This window comes from Carcharodon carcharias, chromosome 6, assembly GCF_017639515.1.
Source record: "Carcharodon carcharias isolate sCarCar2 chromosome 6, sCarCar2.pri, whole genome shotgun sequence".
NCBI lineage: Eukaryota > Metazoa > Chordata > Chondrichthyes > Lamniformes > Lamnidae > Carcharodon > Carcharodon carcharias.
In genome coordinates this window covers 83,116,816-83,137,847 of record NC_054472.1, presented here as the reverse complement: position 1 = coordinate 83,137,847, position 21,032 = coordinate 83,116,816, and the positions used below count along the sequence as shown (strand labels likewise).

Below are 21,032 nucleotides of genomic sequence, written 5' to 3'. Positions count from 1 at the left end.
GCAAGAGAAGGCCGCCCCACCTGACCAAGAAGGCCTGGACAGAGGTCACTGCCCAGGTCCATGGGCACGACGTGGTGCACCACACATGGCTTCAGTGCAACAAAAGATTCACTGACCTGCTGCGGTCAGCAAGGGTAAGGGCAGTAATGGCATGGACCCATGTGGAGAACTTTAGTTGGGTGCCTGTTGCTAGGAACATTCAGGGGTCTAAGAGTGTGTGCCAACTGGCACTGAAGCCTGCCCTGCCAAGGCTGGGATGTCAGCGCGACTGGCCTCAGTGCATTGCAGGGTGAGATGTGCCACAGTAACAGGGCCTGCCTAGTACCTGGGTGGGATGGTGGGTGGAAACCAGGAAAGGACCTTCAGGGAGGTGAAGCAATAATGAGGCTACTTTTCCCTGCCAGGAGAAGAGCAGGGAAAGCGCTGCGGAGCGCCGCAGAACAAGTGGAAGAGTGCCAAATCTGCGTTTGCTTATGAAGTACGAAAGCGATGCACTGGAGCTGGAATGCCACTTGCCAGTTCGCTTCTCCAGTCGCGGTGAAGCAGGGATCTCGGATAAGGGTAAGAGTGCAGGTGACAGATATGTGAGCGGTGGGTACTGGAAACATAACGGGCTCTTCTCATCAAAACCTGAATGTAGCCAGGGAGCCCATTGAAGCTCCAATGCAGATGGCACCATGCAGCAGGTCCCCACTGTCTCCTCAGCCCGCCTGGCATGCATAGTGACTTTGGTGATTGAATGTACTAATCTTTTGCCTTCCTCCCGCAGATGTGCCATCTGCAGGAGCCGCAGGCGACCCCCAAGGACCTCACATTAAACTCCGAGAAAGACATCACACCTGCACCAGGGTCTCACTGTCACTCTGAACCAGGCACCAGCACAGATACTCACACATTGGTGGGCACTAGTTATTTGGCTCTGTGGGTAATGCAGTAGTGGGGGCACATCACACTCGCAAGAGGTGCTGGCAGAAGCAGAGAGGTCTCAGGGAGCCAACAGTGGGAGCACAGCTGGAGACCAAGACAATTCTGTGCCCGAGGCAGATGACGAGCCTCTGGAGGCACCCTTCAGGCAGCGGATGCTGGATGTTCAACGGGATGCGCAGGGAGAACTGGCGGAGATCCATGAGGGTCTGTGTGCCATGGTCTCCATCATGGAGGAATCCATGTGGAGCATAAGTTCTGCATTGACCCTTAACACCAAGTGCACAGCCTCCTCCATCGAGAGAGTGATGACTCTCATGGAGAAGCAGCTTCAGCAGCAGACTCAGGAATTCCTGGGGTTGCACTTGGACCTGCAAGCTCTCAGGCAAGCAGTGACCACAGGATGACACTGACAGTGTGAGAGATGGATGAGATAACTAGACTCCCTGCTAGGTTCTCCTCCATCAATAGTGAGCAGGAAGGCGAAAATGCACCTCATGCTGGCAGACCAGCTGCCTGTCATCCCTATGGGCTTCCCCCAGGGTGCTCTGGGCCAGGATACCAGCTCCTCCACCCCTCAGCCAGTGTCCACTACATCTGATGATCCGCGACGACTGAGGAGTGTCTAACGGCCAGAGGACGACTGCCAAGGTCACCAGGACAGCAGAGTCAGCAGGCTGCCTCCAATGCCACTGTCAGTGAGTGGGGAGGGGGGAGTGAGGCACCAAGGTGCAGCACCCACAGACATAAGTTGAAGGCACCTTGAGCACAGCAGGGGCTTGTCACAGGTGACATTTTTTGCGTTCATTATTTTGACTCGTGTTAGGGATGGACACTTTGTTCGTTCAAGTGAAGTAACATAAACATTTATTTGACGTAAATGGGCTGATCTGGCTGGATGGCATGAATAGGTGCCAGATACAGCACAGGCTTGTAAAAGTATGGCGTTTTAGCAAAGGAGACAGTGCCATTGGCTTGACGAGGCACTGATACCTTGGTTGCCTAGCCGAAGTTTCACTGCAAAGTATCCCTGGTGTCCCTGCCTCCATGGAGGTTCCTGTCCTTTGCCTTGAGGTCCTCACCCTGCACCTCTCCAGGCTCTTCCTCTGAGCCATCACTTGAGTCATCCTCTGTGGCCTGTGGAGCTGCCTCGATTTCCTGAGCCTTCAGTAGGTGCCCCCTTGCCAGAGCCAGCTTGTGCAGGGTGCAGCATGCAATGACTATGAGGGAGACATGCTCAGGTGGATACAGCAAACCTCCCCCTGACCAGTCCAAGCATCTGAAGTGCATCTTCAGCAGCCCGATGGAGCACTCCACCACCGCCCTTGGGTAGGCATGACTTCTGTTGTCTCTCTCCTCAGCATCAGTTCTTGGGTGACGGAGTGGGGTCATCAGCCACCTCTTCAAGGGATAGCCCTGGTCACCCAGGGGCCATCCATCAACTCGTGCAGGAACCACAAACAACCTTGGTACCTGTGAATGTCGCAAGACATAAGCATCGTGTGAGTTCGCAGGGTAACGGGCACAAACTTGGAGAATCTGTGTCCAGTGGTCACAGATGATCTAAACATTCATTGAGTGGAACCCCTTTCTGTCTACAAAAGCTCCAGGCTCACTTGCTGGCATCTTGATGGCCACGTGAGTGCAATCTATTATACACTGGACGCGGGGGAGCCCAGCCATCGCAGCGAAGACTCGTGCTCTCTCCGCCTGGCTCGCCTCGTCTGTCCAAAAGTGGATGAATGTGCGGATGCGTCTAAAGATAGCATCAGTCATGAGCTTGACGCAACTGTGTGCAGCTGATTGAGAAAAGCCCCACAGATCCCCCACCGAGCCCTGAAAAGAACCGGAGGCACAGAAGTTGAGAGCCACTGTGACCTTCATAGCCACCGGCACAGGGTGTCCGCCCATGCAGTTGGAGGCGATTTCCGGATCTATCATGTGACACATTGCTATCACTGTGTCCCTAGAAAGGTGGAGTCTCCTGCAGTACTGGACCTCGGACATCTGGAAGTAGTTGGAGCGCTGCCTGAACACTCTGGACACTGGGTAGTGGTGTCATCAGTGTGCCCTCCTGCCTTGGCTTCCCTACTGGCCCCATGCTTCTCCTCTTAAAGATCTGTCCCTGGGGAACGGCCTGCATTCACCTGGCCTCCTCTCCCTCCTGCCCCTCACTTCCTCTTTAGAGGAGGTTCCACCAGTGGAACACACTATCCTCATTAGATGGGATGCAGTGGAGCAGTGTCTTGCAAATGAAAGAGCACTGTGCTGAAATACTCAGAGGAACCTTCCAGGAAAGATGTGGACCTGAAATGCTGAAAGGCAGGCTTGACAATCAAATGAGACGCAAAGAAACTCTGGGACAACTTTTACTCACACAGTGAAGGACTGGTAATGACAAAGTGCTGCTGCTCCGGGGGCCTTTTATCCCGCCCGTGGATGAGGAAATGAAGAAAACGTGAATTCCGCTCACCCATTTTGCCTGTGCGATGAGCTAAAAAAAAAATCGCACAGGCAACGTAAAATCATGGTCAACAGGATTTTTAATGCCCTTAATTGGCTCTTTAATTGTCGGTGAGCGCTGCTCTGACTCCCACGTGCGCCCACTGACCTCAATATTGCACGCATCCAACATCTTTTTGTGTAATTTTACATGCATTCGGGTCAGGCGCACGCTCAGCCTTGGAATGCTAGATTCAGGCCTAGGGTTACATTCCCTAGAATTTAGATGGTTAAGGGGTGATGTGATCAAAGTTTTCCAAACAGCAATGGTAACAGGTAGTTTAGATCAAGGGAACCCATTTTTACTGACTGGGGAATCAAAGACTAGGTAGCATAGTCTAAAAAATTAGAGGTAGACCTTCCAAGAGTGAAATTACGGCATACTTCTAGATACGAAAGATAATAAAAGACAGGAACTCCCTTAAGGAATATGGAGCCAAGGCAAGCACATGGAGTTAGGTCATAGATTAGCCATGATCTCACTCAGTGGAGTAATAGGTTTGAGTGCTAAATGGCCCACTCAGAATGGTTACAGCACGGAAGGAGGCCATTCAACACCTCAAGCCCACACCAGCTCTCTAAGTGCAATTCAGCTAGTAACCATTCCTTCCCTTTTCTGCACAACCCTGCATTTTTTTTCTTCAAGTGCTTATCTAATTCCCCTTTGAAAGCCATGTTTGAATCTGCCTACATCACCTTTCAGGCAGTGTATAGCAGATTGTAGCCACTCTGCGCAAGAAAGATTTTTCCTCATGTCGCCTCTGGTTCTTTTGCCAATCATCCTAAACTTGTGTCCTCTAGTTTTGACCCTCCGCCAATGGGAACAGTTTCTCTCGATCATCTCTGTCTATACCCCTTTGGATTTTAAACACCTCCATCAAATCTCCTCTCAACCTTCTCTTCCCTAAGCAGAACAGTCACACCTTCTCCAATCTATCCACATGACTGAAATGTCTCATTCCTGGAGCCATTCTCATAAATCTTTTCTGCACCCTCTCGAAAACCTTCACATCCTTCCAAAAAATGTGGAGCCCAGAATTGGATACAATACTCCAGTTGAGGCTGAGCCAGTGCTTTATAAAGGTTCATTATAACTTCCTTGCTTTAGTACTCTATGCCCCTATTTATAAAGTCCAAGATCCTGTTTGCCTTTTTAACTGATTTCTCAAATAGCCCTGTGCTTTCAACGATTTGTGCACCTATACCACTGGGTCTCACTGTTCCTGTAGCCACTTTACAACTGCACCCTTTCGTTTATATTGTCTCTTCCCTTTCTTGTGACTGAAATGTATCATTTCACACTTTGGTGCATTAAATTTCAGCTGTCATGTGTCCGGCCATTTGACCAAACTACCTCTGCTCTTGAAGTCTAACATTATCCTCCTCAGCTCATTGTACTTCAAGTTTTGCGTCTGCAAATTTTAAAATTGTGCCCTCAACACTGAAGTACAAGTCCTTCATATACACATGAAAAATAGTGGTCCCAGTAGCAACCCCTGAGGAACACAACTTCCCCTAGTTTCAAAATAACCACTCACCCCTACTCGTTGTTTTCTGTCATTTAGTCAACTTCGTAACCATGTAACCAAGGACTCTTCTTCCATAGGTTTCAACTTTGCTGGCTAGCCTATTGTGTGGCAACTTATTAAAAACTTTTCAAAGTCTATACATACTACATCATCCACAATCCCTCAATCCTTTCTGCTACTTCCTCAGAAACTTAATAAAATTTAAACATGATATGCCTTTAACAAATCTGTGCTTGCTTTCCATAATTAATCCACACTTGTCCTGGAATGTTAACTCTGTTTCACTCCCCACAGATGCTGACAGACCTGCTAAATATTTCCAGTATTTCCTGTTTTAAATTTCAGATTTCTAGCACCCACACTATTCTGTTTTGTAACATTTGCAATTCTTCAATCCTCTGGCAATAAACCATATCTAAGGGGAATTGGAAGCTTGTGGCAAATTTATATTCTTCCTTCCCTCAGCATCCTTGGCTAGATCCTATCACTCTTCTAAACTCCATTGAAATCAAGCCCAGTCTGCATAACCTTTCCTCATAAGACAACCCGCTCATTCCAGGTATCGACCTAATAAACCTCCTCTGAACCAGCTCCAATGCATTCACTTCCTTCCTTAAATAAGGAGACCAAAATTGCACACAATATTTGAGATGTGGTCTCACCAATGCTCTGTATAACTGAAGCATAACATTCTTACTTTTATGTTCAATTCCTCTTGTAAGGACAGCATTCCATTAGCCTTCTTAATTACTTACTGTACCTGCATACTAACCTTTTAGGACTCAGGCACAAGAATACATAGATCCCTCTGTACCTTGGAATTCTACAGTCGTTCTCCATTTAAGTAATACTCTGCTTTTTTATTCTTCCTGCCAAAGTGAACAACTTCACATTTTCCCACATTATGCTCAATCTGCCAGATATTTGCCCACTCACTCAACCTATCGATGTCTGCCTGCAATCGCCTTATGTCCTCTTGACAACATACTTTTCTACCTACCTTTGTGTCATCTGTAAGTTTCATTACTATGCCTTCACTCCCCTCATCCAAGTCATTGTTATATATTGTAAAAAGCTGAGGCCCCTGCACAGACCCCTGCAGGACTCCACTTGTCACATCCTGTCAATCAGCAAAAGATCAGTTTATGCATACGCTCTGCTTTCAGCCAGCCAACCAATCTACTATCTGTGCTAATATGTTATTCCCCATACCATGTGCTTTTACTTTCCGCAATAACCTTTGATGTGGCACCATATCAAATGCCTCCTGGAAATCAAAGTACAGCACGTCTACAGGCTCCCCTTTATGCACGGCGCAAGTTGCTCCTTCAAAGAACTCCAATAAATTGGTTAAACATGATTTCCCTTTCATAAAACCATGCTGACTCTTCCTGATTGCTTTGAGTTTTTCTAAGCACACAGGTATAACCTCCTTATTGATTGATTCCAACAACTTCTGCATACGTCAAGCTAACAGGCCTTTGGTTTCCAGCTTTCTACCTCCTTCTCTTCTTGAAGAGAAGGGTTATAGTTGTTACCTTCTAGTCTAATGGAACCTTTCCAGAATCTAGCAAATTTTGTTAAATTAACACCAACGCATCTACTTCCTTATTAGCCATATTTTTTAAGAACCTAGGATGAAGTCCATCAAGAGCTGAAGACTTGTCAGTCCGCAACTCCATCAGTTTGCTCAGTACTGCTTCCCTAGTGATTGTAATTTCACTAAGTTCCCCTCTCCTTTCCACCTCCTGATTTACAGCTATTACTGGAATGTGTTTTGTATCCTCTGTGGTGAAGACAGGAGCAAAATATTTGTTTATCCCCTTATTGTCTACTATTAATTCCCCATTGTCACTCTCTAGAGGACCAACACTCACTTTACTTACTCTTTTCCTTATTAAGTACCTGTAGAAACTCTTGCAATCCGTTTTTACATTTCTAGCTAGCTTCCTCTCATATCTAATTTCTTTCTCCTGATTAACCTTTTAGTCATTCTCTGCCATTGACCAATCATCTGACCTGCCACTCATCTTTGCACAGTTATATACTTTTTCCTTAAGTTTGATGCTTTCCTTTCCACCCTTTCCTTTCCATCCACAGGTGCTGGGTCCTCCCCTTAGAATAAGTATATTCCTACTATAAAGAAAAATTCTAAGTATTCTGAAGCATCTCCTTAAATGTCTGTCACTGCTTCTCTATTGATCTATCCTCTAGCCTAGTATCACAGTTCACTTTAGCTAGCTCAGCTTTCATGCCCACATAGTTGCCCTTATTTAAGTTTAAAATACCAGTCTTAGACCCACTCTTCTCCCTTTCAAACTGGGTGTAAAATTCAATCATACTGTGGTCGCTGCTGCTTTGGGGTGCCTTCACTCAGGTCATTAATTAATCCTGTCACATTACACAATACCAAGTCTAATATAACCTGCTCTCTGGTTGGTTCCAGAGCTTGCTGCTCCAAAACACTCTTCTGAAAGCATTCTATGAACTCATCATCCAGACTACTTCTGCCAATTTGATTTTTCCAGCTTATATACAGATTAAAATCACCCGTGATTATTACAGGCAAGCAATATTTATTCTTGTATACTTTGTCCTACATTATGGTTACTGTTAGGGGGCCTGTAGACCACTCCCACCAGTGACTTCTTTCCCCTACTATTCTTCAACACCAAACCCGATTCTACATCCAGATCTCCAGAACCATGGTTATCTCTAACTATTGAACCAATGCCATCCTTGATCAACAGTGCTACCCCTCCACCTTTACCTAGCTTCCTATTCTTCTTGAATGTCATATACTCCTCAATATCCAGAACCCAATCCTGGTCATCTAGCAGCCACTTCTCTATAATTGCTATCAGATCATATTTATTTACTTCAATGTGTACTATCAATTCATTTACTTTGCTACATGCATTCAAATATGGAGCCTTTAGTTTTGTCTTTTCATTATCTTTGTAACATCTAGTCTTGATTATTGATGTATTCTTATGTTTTATCTCTCTGTCCCTTCCTGCGGTTCTATGACCCTCATTGGGACTATTACTATTATAGTCTTCTCCCTTAAATCTATTCCTTGGTTTGCCACATCTACCCCAGCTTGATCCCTCACCCCTTGTTTAATTTAAAGCCCTCTATACTTCCCTAGTTATGCGGTTCAGATGTAGACCGTCCCAATAGTACAGCGTCCACTTTCCCCAGTACTGGTGCCAGCGCCCCATAAACTGGAACCCACTTCTCCCACCAGTCTTTGAGCCACACATTCATCTCTCTAATCTTATTTTCCCTATGCCAATTGGCACCTGGCTCAGGCAATAATCCAGAGATTATTACCTTTGAAGTTCTGCTTCTTAATTTGGTACCTTGCTCCTCATAACGACTATGCAGAACCTCCTTCCTTGTCCTGCTTAGGTCGCTGTACCTACATGGACCATGACAGCTGGATCCTTCCCCTCCCATTGCCAGTTCTTCCCCAGCCCTGAGTGGATGTCCCCAACCCTGGTACTGGACAAGCAACACAGCCTCTTGCACTCCCGCTCTTTTCTGCAGAGAACAGCGTCAATCCCCCTCACTATACTGTCTCCTACTACCCCTACATTCCTGTTTGCTCCCCAAGTTTCAACAACTTCCTGTAACATGGTGCCATAGCCAGCCTGCTCATCCACCTTGTAGACCTCACTTTCATCCACACAGGTTGTGAGCACCTCAAACCTGTTTGACAATTGCAAAGTCTAAGCCTCCTCCACTACTGTCTGCTCAGTCCTATCAGCTGCCTCACTCACAGTCACATTCTCAGGCTCCTCACTACTGATCAAAACAGACAAACCTATTTTAAGTGGCGTGACCCTCTTCTGGTACAAAGTGTCCAGGTATCTCTCCCCTGCCCTTATGTTGTTCAGTGTCTGCAGTTGAGCTTCCAGATCAATAATTCTGATCTGAAATTCCTATAGCTGCTCACACTTTCTGTCAGAGATTGCCTTGGCGTCCAAAAGTCCCCACATTCCATAGCTGCAACATAATACCTATCCTGCCATTGTTATTATTATTATGTTAGCTTAATTTAATTATTTAACTTACTTAATTTATAATAATTCCTATGTATACCACATCTCTTTCCCTGTGCACTGACTTCCCATGTGAATTTAATTTGCTACTCACTCAGTCTCGGTCTTACTCCTGGCATAGTCGCCTGTCTCCTCACATGACCCTTACTGTACACTCCGGATCATATCAAATGATTAAGCATAGATAGAGAGAAATGATTTTCTCTGGCAGAGAAATCAAGAACAAAAGGGCATCATACCTAAATTAGAGTAAGCATTTAAGAGTAAAAGGGATGCTAGGTCAATTAAAATTTTCAAGATTGAGATCAACTGATTTTTGTTTAACAAGGGCATCAAGGAATATATAACAAAGCAGATGTGAAAGCATTAGAGAGGATGCAGAAAAGATTTACAAGAATGGTTCCAAGGATGAGGGGTTTTAGTTATGTGGCTAGATTGGAGAGGCTGGGGCTGTTCTTTTTGGAGAAAAGAAGGTTGAGGGTAGATTTGATAGAGGTGTTCAATATCACTAGGGATCTGAGCAGAGTAGATAGAGAGAAACTGTTCCCATTGGCAGAAGGGTCGAAAACCAGAGGACACAGATTTAAATGTGAATGGCAATAGAACCAAAGGTGACAAGAGAAAAACTTTTTACACAATGGGTGGTTAAGATCTGGAATGCACTTCCTGAGTGTGTGGTGGAGGCAGGTTCGATCATGACTTCCAAAATATTTGCAGGACTACAAGAGAAAGGTGGGGCAGTAGGACTAGCTGAGTTGGACTTGTACAGAACTAGCATGGACTTGATGGGCCAAATGGCCTCTTTCTGTGCTGTAACCGTTCCATTATTCTATGATTCCATGAAATGGAATTCAGGTGCAGACTAGCCATGATCTAGCTGAATGGTGGAACCAGCTCAGGAAACTGCATAATGTATTCTTGTTCCTATGTTATCATGTAGCTCCCTCACTCAGGTATTGGTCTCTCTTTAAAAACTGCCACCAGCAATCCCTCCTTAAAAACATACCCTACATTGCTCTGTCCTTCAAACCACCGACCCATCACCAACCTCCCTTTCATTTCTACAGTTCTCGACTGTGTGATTCCCATTCAAAGTCATGCCCATCATTCCTACACCACTTGTTTGAATTCCTCCAAACAAATCTCTGCTGCTTCCACAGCACTGAAGCAGCTCAAATCCAGATAGAAATGACAGCCTCTGTGACTGTAGCCATGGGGCATTATCTTTCCTCATATTCACCAATCTCTCTGCAGCTGGCACAGAGGTCCATACCATCCTTCTCCAATGCCTTTGTAACACTATCCAGCTCAGTGGAATTGCCTTCACTTGGTTCCACTCTTATCCCTCTGATAGTAGCCACAGCAGCCTCAGTAATGGTTTATCTTCTCAGACTTTAGCTTTGCAATCCTTACCTGGTCTGGCCTACTTCTGACTCCAGACCCACAGCAATGTGATTGACTCTTAACTGCCCTCTGAAATTGTATGGCAAGCCACTCAGCTCAAGGGCAATTAGGGATGGGCAACAAATGCTTGCCTTGCCAGCAATGTCCACATCCCATGAAAGAATAAATTGAATTAAATTAATCCCTCACAAATCCATCCTTGGCCTGATTCTTTTCATCATCTTTCTGCTGCTTTTTGGCAGTGCCATCTGCAAGGCATGGGATTAGCTTCCACATGTACAAGATGGATATAGGGCATTCGGCGCAACCTGCCCATTTTATAGTGTACCTTCCACACAAGCAAATCATCCTAATCATATTGACTCACTCAGTTTTTAAAAACCTTTCACCCCCTATTGCTTTATCCACTCAGCAAATCTGATCTTAAATGTTAACACAGATTCTGCCTCAACCACAAACTCTGGAAGTGGAACTCCCCGACCTTAAAACTTCTTTTCATAAAGAAGGTTTCTCTGTTCTCTATTCTAAACCTCTCACTTTTTAAAAAATTCTTTCATAGAACGTTTACATTGCTGGCTGGGCCAGCATTTGTTGCCCATTCCCGATTGTCCTCGCCCAACCATGGCTACCAAAAGAAATTAAAGATAGTATTAGATCCAAAGAGCAGTCATCTGAAGTTGCTAGAAAAAGTAGCAAGCCTGAGGATTGGGAGCAGTTTAGAATTCAACAAAGGAGGACCAAGAGATTGATTAAGATGGGAAAAGTAGAGTATGAGAGTAAACTTGCAAGGAAAATAAAAGAGGACTGTAAAAGCTTCTAAGTATTTGAGAAGAAAAAGACTAGTGAAGACAAATGTAGGTCCCTTACAGCCCAAAATGGGAGAATTTGTAAGAGAACAAGAAGGTGGCAGAGCAATTAAACAACTACTTTAGTTCTGTCTTCACGGCAGAAAACATTACGAATAACTTGCCAGAAATGCTAAGGAATCGAGGGTCTAGTGAGAAGGAGGAATTGAAGGAAATTAGTGTTACTAAAAAAAAATGCTGGAGAAATTAATGGGGCTGAAAGCCGATAAATCCCCAGGGCCTGGTAATGTACATCCCAGAGTACTAAAGGAGATAGCCATGGAAAAAGTGGATGCGTTAGTTGTCATCTTCTAAAATTCTGCAGATTCTGGAACAGTGCCGGTGGATTGGATGGTGGCAAAAGTAACCCCACTATTTAAAAAAGGAGGGAGGGAAAAAACAGGGAATTACAGACTGGTTAGCCTAACATCAGTGGTAGGGAAAATGCTAGAGTCTATTATAAAGGATGTGAATAACAGAACACTTAGAAAGTATCAATGGGATTAGACAAAGTCCACATGGATTTATGAAAGGAAAATCATGCTTGGCAAACCTACTGGAGTTTTTTGAGGACGTAACTATCAAAATAAATAACGGAGAACCAGTGGATGTGGTGTATTTGGATTTTCAGAAAGCTTTTGATAAAAACCCACATAAAAGGATGCTGTGAAAAATTAAAGCAGATGGGGTTGGGGGTATTATATTGTCAAGGATTGAGAATTGGTTATCAGACAGGAAACAGTAGGAATAAGTGTCTTTTTTGGAATGGCAGGTGATGACTAGTCGGGTACTGCAGGGATCAGTGCTTGGGCCCCAGCTATTCACAATACACATCAATGATTTGGATGAGGGAACCAAATGTAATATTTTCAAGTTTGCTGACAACATAAAAATAGGTGGGAATGTGAGTGGTGAGGAGGATGTTAAGAGCTTCAAAGTGATTTAGACAAGTTGAGTGAGTTGTCAAATACATGGCAGGTTCAGTATAATGTAGATAAGTGTGAAGTTATCCACTTTGGTAGGAAAAACAGAATGGCGGAGTATTATTTAAATGGTGACAGATTGGGAAATGTTGGTGTACAAAGGGACCTAGGTGTCCTTGTACACCAATCAATGAAAGTAAGCATGCAAGTGCAGCAAACAATTAAGAAGGCAAATGGTATGTTGACCTTCATTGCAAGAGGACTTAAGTACAGGAGCAAGGATGTCTTACTGCAGCTGTACAGGGCCTTGGTGAGACCACACCTGGAGTACTGTGTGCAGTTTTGGTCTTCTTACCCAAGAAAGGCTATACTTGCCATAGAGGGAGTGCAGCGAAGGCTCACCAGACTAATTCCTAGGGTGGCAGGATTGTTGTATAAGGAGAGATTGGGCCGACTGGGTCTGTAGTCACTGGAGTTTAGAAAAATGAGGGAGATCTCACTGAAACGTCTAAAATTCTGAAAGGGTTGGACAGACTGGACGCAGGGATGATGTTTCCTCTGGCTGCGGGGGTGGGGGGCTCTAGAACAAGGGGACACAATCTCAGGATACGGAATACGCAACTTAAGACTAAAATAAGGACAAACTTCTTCACTCAGAGGGTGGTAAACCTGTGGAATTCTCTATCACAGAAGGCTGTGGAGGCCAAGTCACTGAATATATTTAAGAAGGAAATAGATAGATTTCTGGACTCTAAAGGCATCAAGGGATATGGGAAGAGACACCAGCATGGCTTTGAGATACAGGATCAGCCGTGATCTTATTGAATGGCGGAGAAGGCTCGAAGGGCCAAATGATTTACTCCTGCTTCTATTTTCTATGTTTCTATGGGCTGAATCTTCAGCTCGGCGAGCAGGGGTGAGGCCCGCTTGCCAAGACGTAAAATGACACATGGTGACATCGGGCATGCATCCCGATGTTAAAACGCATCATTCAGACTTTTAGTTCAGTGGACGCACACCTGAGTCAGCTGCGCGCCCGCCAAACTGTCAAAGGCCTATTAAGACCATTTAACTCTCACTTAAAATAATTAACGGAGCTGCCCGTCCAACCTTTAGGTTGGCGGGCAGGCGAAGAGCCCAGGCGGCCTTCGCATTTTTCATGGGACCTCATCCACGGGCGGGATGAAATTTCAAATTTTTATTGAAATTAATGTACATGTCCCAGCTCATGTTTCATATGAGGGACATGTCATAAAGAAATTTCTCGTCACTTTATTAAACTTTTTGGACTTAATACACAATCTCCCTGGGGCACCTCTGTGCTTCAGGGAGATTTCTGTGCTCTTTTGCACGCGTGCTTGAAAGAGCGCACTCGCGATTCAGGCAACCCCCACCCCGCCTGCACGGAGCGCACAGCGCTTCCGGGTGCGCGTCACGCTGGGCCCCTGCAGTCCATGAGGTGTAGGTATACCCACAGTGCTGTTTGGGAGAAAGTTCTAGGATTTTGACCCAGCGACAGTGAAGGAATGGTGATATAGTTCCAAGTCAGAATGGTGTGAGGGAAATTTGGAGATGGTGTTGTTCCATGCATCTGCTGCCCTTGTCCTTCCAGGTGGCAGAGATCATGGGCTGGAATGATGCTGTCGAAGAAGCCTTGATGAGTTGCTGCAGTGCATCTTGAAGATGGTACACACTGTTGCCACTGTGCATGGCAACTAACATTCGTGACACACAAGTACCAAGCAATGACCATTTCCAACAAGAGAGAATCCAACCATCTCCCCTTGACACTCAACGTCATTACCATCACTGAATCTCCCACTATCAACATCCTGCGGGTTACCATTGACTAGAAACTGAACTGGAGCAGACATATTGTGGTTACAAGAGCAGGTCAGAGGCTGGGAATCCTGCGGCGAGTAACGCACCTGCCGATGCCCCAAAGCCTGTCCACCATCTACAAAGCAAAAGTTAGGATGCGAAGGAATACTCTCCATTTGTCCGGATGTACAGCTCCAACAACACTCAAGAAGCTGGACATTATCCAGGACAAAGCAGCCAGCTTGATCGGCACCCCATTCAATATTCAGTCCCTCTACCACCTACGCACAGTGACAGCAGTGTGTACACCTACATGATGCATTGCAACAACTCACCAAGGTTCCTTCGACAACAACTTACAAATCTGTAACCTCCACCACCTAGAAGGGCGAGGGCAACAGATACATTGGAACACCCCCACCTGCAAGCTCCCCTCCAAGCCATATACCATCCTGAATTGGAAATATATTGCCATTCCTTCACTGTTGCTGGGATAAAATCCTGGAATTCTCTTCTGAATAGCAATCTGGGTGTACTTACATCACATGGAATGCAGCAGTTCAAGGCAGCGGCTCACTACCACCTTCTCAAGGACAATTAGGGAAGGGCAATAAATGTTGGCCTAGCCAGCAACGCTCATCTTGTGGAAGAGTAAAGAAAAAAAATTCAGGTGTTTCTTCATACTTGTATTTCCCTGTAGCAGGCAGAACCCTAGGATTCTACACTGTACTTCTCTAAAGCCTTTTTTAATTCCCAAAGACTTTAATTTAAGGCTATGGTAACTGCTACAAAAGGCTATTGGTTATTGCTTCCAGTTGTTGTGTGTTCTTTTATTAGTCTTAACCTTTACATTTCCCAATGCTATTTTTCAAATAAATTCCAAACATTCCAGGCTTTGAGATAATATCACCCATTTGATGGGAGTGTGAAGTACTGCTTTCCGGCTGAGATCAGTAGCCCCTACCGGGGCTGAATTTCACCAGCCCTCGGGAGACAAGCTGGGAGATAGGAGGGTTCATAAATAGCAGCACAAGGTGTCAGGAAGGAAGCCCAACATCATCTCACCACTACAGAATATTTCCAGAAGCTAGAATGACCGTGGCATTTCCACCAGCCGACCAGAGGCAGGTGGCCAATTAATTCAATTAAGTAGCCAATTAATGGCCACTATACACTCCCATCAGCATTTTACCAGGATTAGGATGGGCCCCGGCAGCATGGGAGACCACCAAGTATACTGAAGCTGTCTCCCAGCGGGGCAAAGCATTCCTTGTCAGTTGCTCTGTGGGATCACCTGGCAACCCCTCAGCTCCAGTGCCGCCCCTAAAGGGTTCACCCCACCGATCGCCAAGCTGCCTGCCTATCTCAAAAAAAAATCTTTACCCACCCTTCAAGGGTGCCTCAATACGGCGGTGCCCTCTCTATCTCCCTGTGGCCTGAGCAGCAGCCACCTCTGCCGGTGACGCTATCACAGCTGCCAAGCTACTAGCCCTGATTGGGCTGGTAGCTCTGAGATGCAGGCAGCTATCTTAATTGGACATTGGTTAAGAGGCTGCAGCAGGTAAAATCACCCCCTCAGACCTGGAGTGCAACTACGGAGGCTTGAGACGCACTCTGTCCTGATCACAAGACTTCCTTGATTTCCGTAAAGTCCAGCCCACTCATCTCTCTGGCTTAATTATGGATTTGGTGCATTAACCCACTAGGCTATTAGGAGAGTTTTCATTAATATCCTTAATGACATGAAACAACAAAATTCTGTTTCAAACTGTCCAGAATATTATAAAGCAATTTAAACAACATTGATTTGCTTTGCAATACTTATAGCTGCAGGGAAGTCCAAAGGGAATATTTTTTGTTCAAGAACTTCCCCATTTTGTAAGGTTAAAAGAAACTCATTGGATATTTGAGACCTGAGAGCCCCTCTGGAGTGGTTGTCAGGCCAGTTCAAAGCCATGGTCCTATTGTTTCCTGTGCAGCCTCCCCAGTCAACTATACGAACTGTGGAGCCTGGATACAAATGTCTCAAAGCAAGAAAGAAATTGTACATTTTCACAAAAATGTCAAACAAATTTCTTCTGGAAAATTGGGCAGAGTGTTGAAGAAAAAATTCTCACTCTGGACTTTACTCTTCCTCTTTAAACTGAATGTATAGTTGGGTTTTCATATTCTATGGCTATATAAAATACTGGTCAATCTATAAATAATATTTATGAAATATTAATATATTATGAAATACACAACTATTTGTTAGGTGCTAAAGTACAGAAAACTAGATAAAGGCAACATAAGCCTCATCATCTATAACATGTATTTACAAAATAGTTAAGCAACTTTTTAAATTATATAAATCACTCCCTGTTCTTTTTGGAATAGAGCAACTTGGAACGAATATAACTCAAAAGGACAATTTGAGACTGTAGGTATTGGCATCACTAATGACACCTTGTTCTTTTTTCATCTCAGTAGCAATTCAGAAGTAGAATTTGCCTAAGGGCCTGCTGACTGAGCTGAAACTGAAAATCTTATCCTTTATCTGCAATCTCAATGGATTTGCCTAATACACAGTTAGTCATGACCTTTGTTAGACATTTCATGCTTTCTTACCTGCTCCTGAGAAATTGTCTAAAGACCCATCTGCTGACGTTGTTGAAATATCACTGTTGCTCATTGGTTCTGTTTTGACTGAAAAACAAAGAAAAAATGAAGCTATGTCAACAATTTGATGAACACACCTTATATTCAGAGAAAATGAAAATTATATCTTATATTAATAAAAAAGAATATTAAACAGGCAGATGGAAGTATTTTCCCCATTTATAAATATTGAGATATTAGATTTTATGTTCATTTCACATATCTAGAATATAATGTTTAAAGCAATTTGAGATGGAAACAGAGAGCTTCAACAAAGCGCTAGCACTAACAGGTGAAATAAATAGTCTCCTTCTCTATGATTTTAATTTTTTAAACAGGGTATATTATAATTTATTCTCAAATTTAGATTTAAAAAAATATTTTGTGACTTGATTAGAGATACTTTCAAAATTTTTATTTCACACTATGTACTTACGTTCCTTCACAGCTTGCTATTTATGAAAATGATTTTGCACATTACACCTTTAAATGGATAAAAATTTCATAAGCAATGGCAGCACTTTCTATTTAAAAACCATAAAGTAATTCCCCTGATGACTTAGTGGCCAAATCATCAACATGGTGCCATATTGAACTTTAAGGAAAAATTTTCAGACCAACTGCTGAGTGGAAATAGGACAATAGTAACCCAAATGGGTGGCCTATTACTGACCTCCCTGTGCCATTTGTTGCTATCTTCCCATGGGTCTAATGTTGGGCAACTGACAAGCCTGCCCGAGTCTGGTGATAGATCCTTTTGATACATAAATTGGGGTTGTATGACTTATGTAGGATCCTGATTGCCATTTTGTGACTTAACTAGACTTAGTTCCTACTCACAACTCGTTTGCCCTATATTAATAAGTTTCGGCACTCAACATGGGCCAAGTCTCTGGCTGGCCAAAAGCTATGGTGGGAATATCTACCCACAACAAGGCATGTCCCAAGTTCATTTCTGGTCTTTCCTGAGTTATTTGGTCTAAGGCAGGAAGTAGTAATAAGATTAAAATTGGCCTCAGTCAGGTTTCTACTTATAAGACCAAGTAAGTCCAGATGTCAGGTGAAGACAAGATAAGCTTGTCAGATCAAATACCTGACATTGACTATCTAGGCTCACACAGGAGACATAGGAGAACTGCTGGAAACAATGGAAATTTGGCCCAGCATGAGTCATCACCTTCAAGCCATAAGAGAGAAAAAAAAGGTGGGAGTTCGGTGCAGAGAAATGGGTTTTTTTTTTGCATTTTTCAGCCTCCAGTAGTTGGTGAGTTTCCTTCCTTGTCTCCAAGCTAAGTACAACTTTCTATTACCGTATCTGTGTAAATTATTAATTAATTGACTAATTAAATAAGAAAGGTTTGACAGAAATGGCAGGACTGGTGCTGTGCCAGAAAGTGTCTGCAGCTTAAGCAACGTTGGCTCCAAGTTGCTGGGCTGGAGTCTAAGTTGCGGACATTACAGGGCATCAGGGAGAGGGAGAGTTACATTGAAATACTGCTCCAGGAGGCAGTCACTCCCCTCAGGTTAGGCAGAACTTTAATGTTAGTTAATAGTCAGGGACAGGAGGGTGTGACTGTGAATCAGGCAGGTAAGGGGAACCAGCATGTAATGATGGAGGAGTCTTAGCTCCTCACTTTCTCCAAAGGGTACAAAGGTGCTTGCTACCTATCTGGATGAGGAGGACTGCAAGATGGACGAGTGGACTGACGACAGCACCTTGGTGAAGGGTGCCATTCAAATGGGAAAAGTGAAGAGGAATGTAGTAGTGATGGGAGACAGTATAGTCAGGGGCATGGATACTGTTCTCTGCAGCTGCGATCAGGAACTCTGGAGGTTGTGTTGCCTGCCCAGTGCCATGGTTAAGGATATTGCCTCGCAGCTGGAGAGGAACCTGAAGTGGGAGGGAGAGGATCTGGTTATCAGGGTCCACGTGGGAGCCAACACCATAGCAGAACATTGTGGTTCTGCCCAAGAGAATGTGGCAGGGCTAGGGACCAAATTAAAATGCAGAACATCAAAAGTTAATCATCTCTCGAAGTGAGCCATGTGTAAATTGGCACAGGGTCAAACAGATTAAAGAATTAAACGCATAGCTCAAAGAGAGTGTGGGAAGATGGGGTTTTGTTTCATGGAGCACAGGCATCAGTATTTGAGGAAGGGTGAGCTATTCTGCTGGAATGACCTCCACTTGAACCTGGTTGGGACCAGTATCCTGGCCAATCGTATAACTAAGGCTGTGGGCAGGACTTTAAACTGACAGGGGGCGGGAAGGGTTCAGGTGAAGGGGGATTTAGAAATCCAAAGAGAAAGGTTGAGGCATCAGAACAGAATAGCAACACTGGTAAAGAAAAACAGAGCGGGTCAGGAAGGGGCAGAGAGCAGAACAAAATTTGTACGTCTGCGAATAAGGACATCGCAGGGAATAAAAGTAAGAATTAAAGTTAAAAGTTTTTTATTTGAATGCATGAAGCATCTGAAATAAGATATATGAACTAGTGATACAAATGGAGATAAATGGTTTAGATTTAATTGACATTACAGAGACATGGTTACAAAGTGATCAGGTGTGGGAAATAAATATTCCAGAGTACACAATATTTGGGCCAGACAGGATGGCAAAGGAGGAGGGGTGGCTCTTGTCATGATAATAGCCGATTGTGGTTGTGGACTCCAGTATTAGATAGTGTACAGTACTCTGTACTATATACGAGGTAACCTGACCTGGAGGTTGAAGGTCAGATAGCACATGTTGGAGCCTGTCTTGATAGAGTTCAGGCACTGCAGATAAATGTTCATATTAGGAAAATGTGTTAACAAAGTTAGCTCAGCTACAATGTCTATGGCCTGAATGCATCATTAAAAAAAAGAAACAAGAAACGAGACATGTTGTCAGAAGTAAACTAAACGCAACAACGGAGGTACTGAAACCACCGACAGAGCTTAGTTTAGAGGGCAATCTTGCCGAAAACTGGAGGAGGTTCTGGTAGCAATTCGAGCTGTGCCTCACAGCGACTGGCAGTGATAAAAAAGAGCCTTGGATATAGTATTCCATCCTTCTCCATGTAGCAGGGGAAGAAGCCCTAGAAGTCTATAACACATTCACATTTGAAAGTGATGAGAAACTAAATGACTTGAAAGAAATAATGGAAAAATTTGAAGCATGAGGTGGAAGCAGATCTTTGGTAGCCTAGTGAGGGAGCATTGGATCAAGGCATCCCTGGTGTCCCTGCCTCCCTTGCGGTTACTGAGGTCTGCCTCCACGCATTCTCCTCACCATGTTCCTCTTCTGACTCACTACTGGTTTCATCATCTGTGGCCTATGCAGCTGCGTCAAGATCCTCTTCCTCCAGTGGGTCCCACCTAGTCAGTGCCAGATTGTGGAGAGAGCAGCTTGCAACAACTATCAGTGACACCCACTCTAGGGATTACTGTAGTACACCCCCTGAATGGTCCAGACATTGGAAGCTCATCTTGAGAAGACCTATGGTCCTCTCTACCACCCACCTTGTGGAGGCATGACTCCTATTGTAACGCTGCTCTGCCTCTGTTCTTGAGTGGTGGAGAGGCATCATAAGCCACTTTTTCAAAAGCCCTTGTCACCCAGCAGCCATCCATCCAGTCGCGCTGGAACACTGGAAAGTCTTATCACGTGGGAGTGTCTCAAGATGTACACATCATGGGAGCTGCAAGGGTACCTTGCACAGACTTGCAGAATCTGTAAGTGGTCACACATTATCTGCACGTTCATGGAGTGGAAGCCCTTCCTGTTGACGAAGGCACCGGCTGACCTGCTGGCGCCTTGATGGACACATGAGTGCAGTCGATGGCACCCTTGGTGCAGGGGAACCTAGCAATGGCAGCGAAGTCTCTGACTTCCTCAGCCTGGCTGGCCTCATCTGTAAAGAATAAAGGTCAATACCTGCCTGAACAGAGCTTCTGTCCCCAGCTTGTCGCAACTGTGGACAGCTGATTGGGACACTCCACACAGATTCCCCACTAACCCCTGGAAAGAGCCGGAGTCATAGGAGTTGAAGGCCACTGTGACCTTCACAGCCACTGGCATGGGGTGCCCGCCTAGTCAGAGCTGATCTCAGGCTCAATCATCTGACAAATGGAGGTCACGACCTCCCTTGAGAGGTGGCGCCTCCTTTGGCATTGCACCTCAGACATATTGAGGTAGCTGCATCACTGCCTGTAAACCCTGCAGCAGGATGGGGGTATTTTCTGTGGCCCCTTCCGCCTTGAACTTCCTGCTGGCCCTGCACTCCTTGTGCCTGAGCCTCTCCTCCCACAGGTCTCTCCCCTTGAAGCTGCATTGGGACACCTGGCCTCCTCTCCCCCTCCTCAGAAGAGGAAGTGCCACCAGCAGAGACCACAATC

General features: G+C 44.8%; 1 protein-coding gene across 1 annotated transcript in view; it reads right to left on the bottom strand.

The window, feature by feature from the left end:
- Nucleotides 1–21,032, bottom strand: part of eya1 (EYA transcriptional coactivator and phosphatase 1) — a 238,579-nt gene that overhangs the window by 190,079 nt on the left and 27,468 nt on the right. Inside the window, exon 4 of the mRNA XM_041190565.1 lies at nt 16,623–16,700. Within this exon, the coding sequence (XP_041046499.1) occupies nt 16,623–16,700 (78 nt within the window). The remainder of the gene's footprint in view (nt 1–16,622; nt 16,701–21,032) is intronic.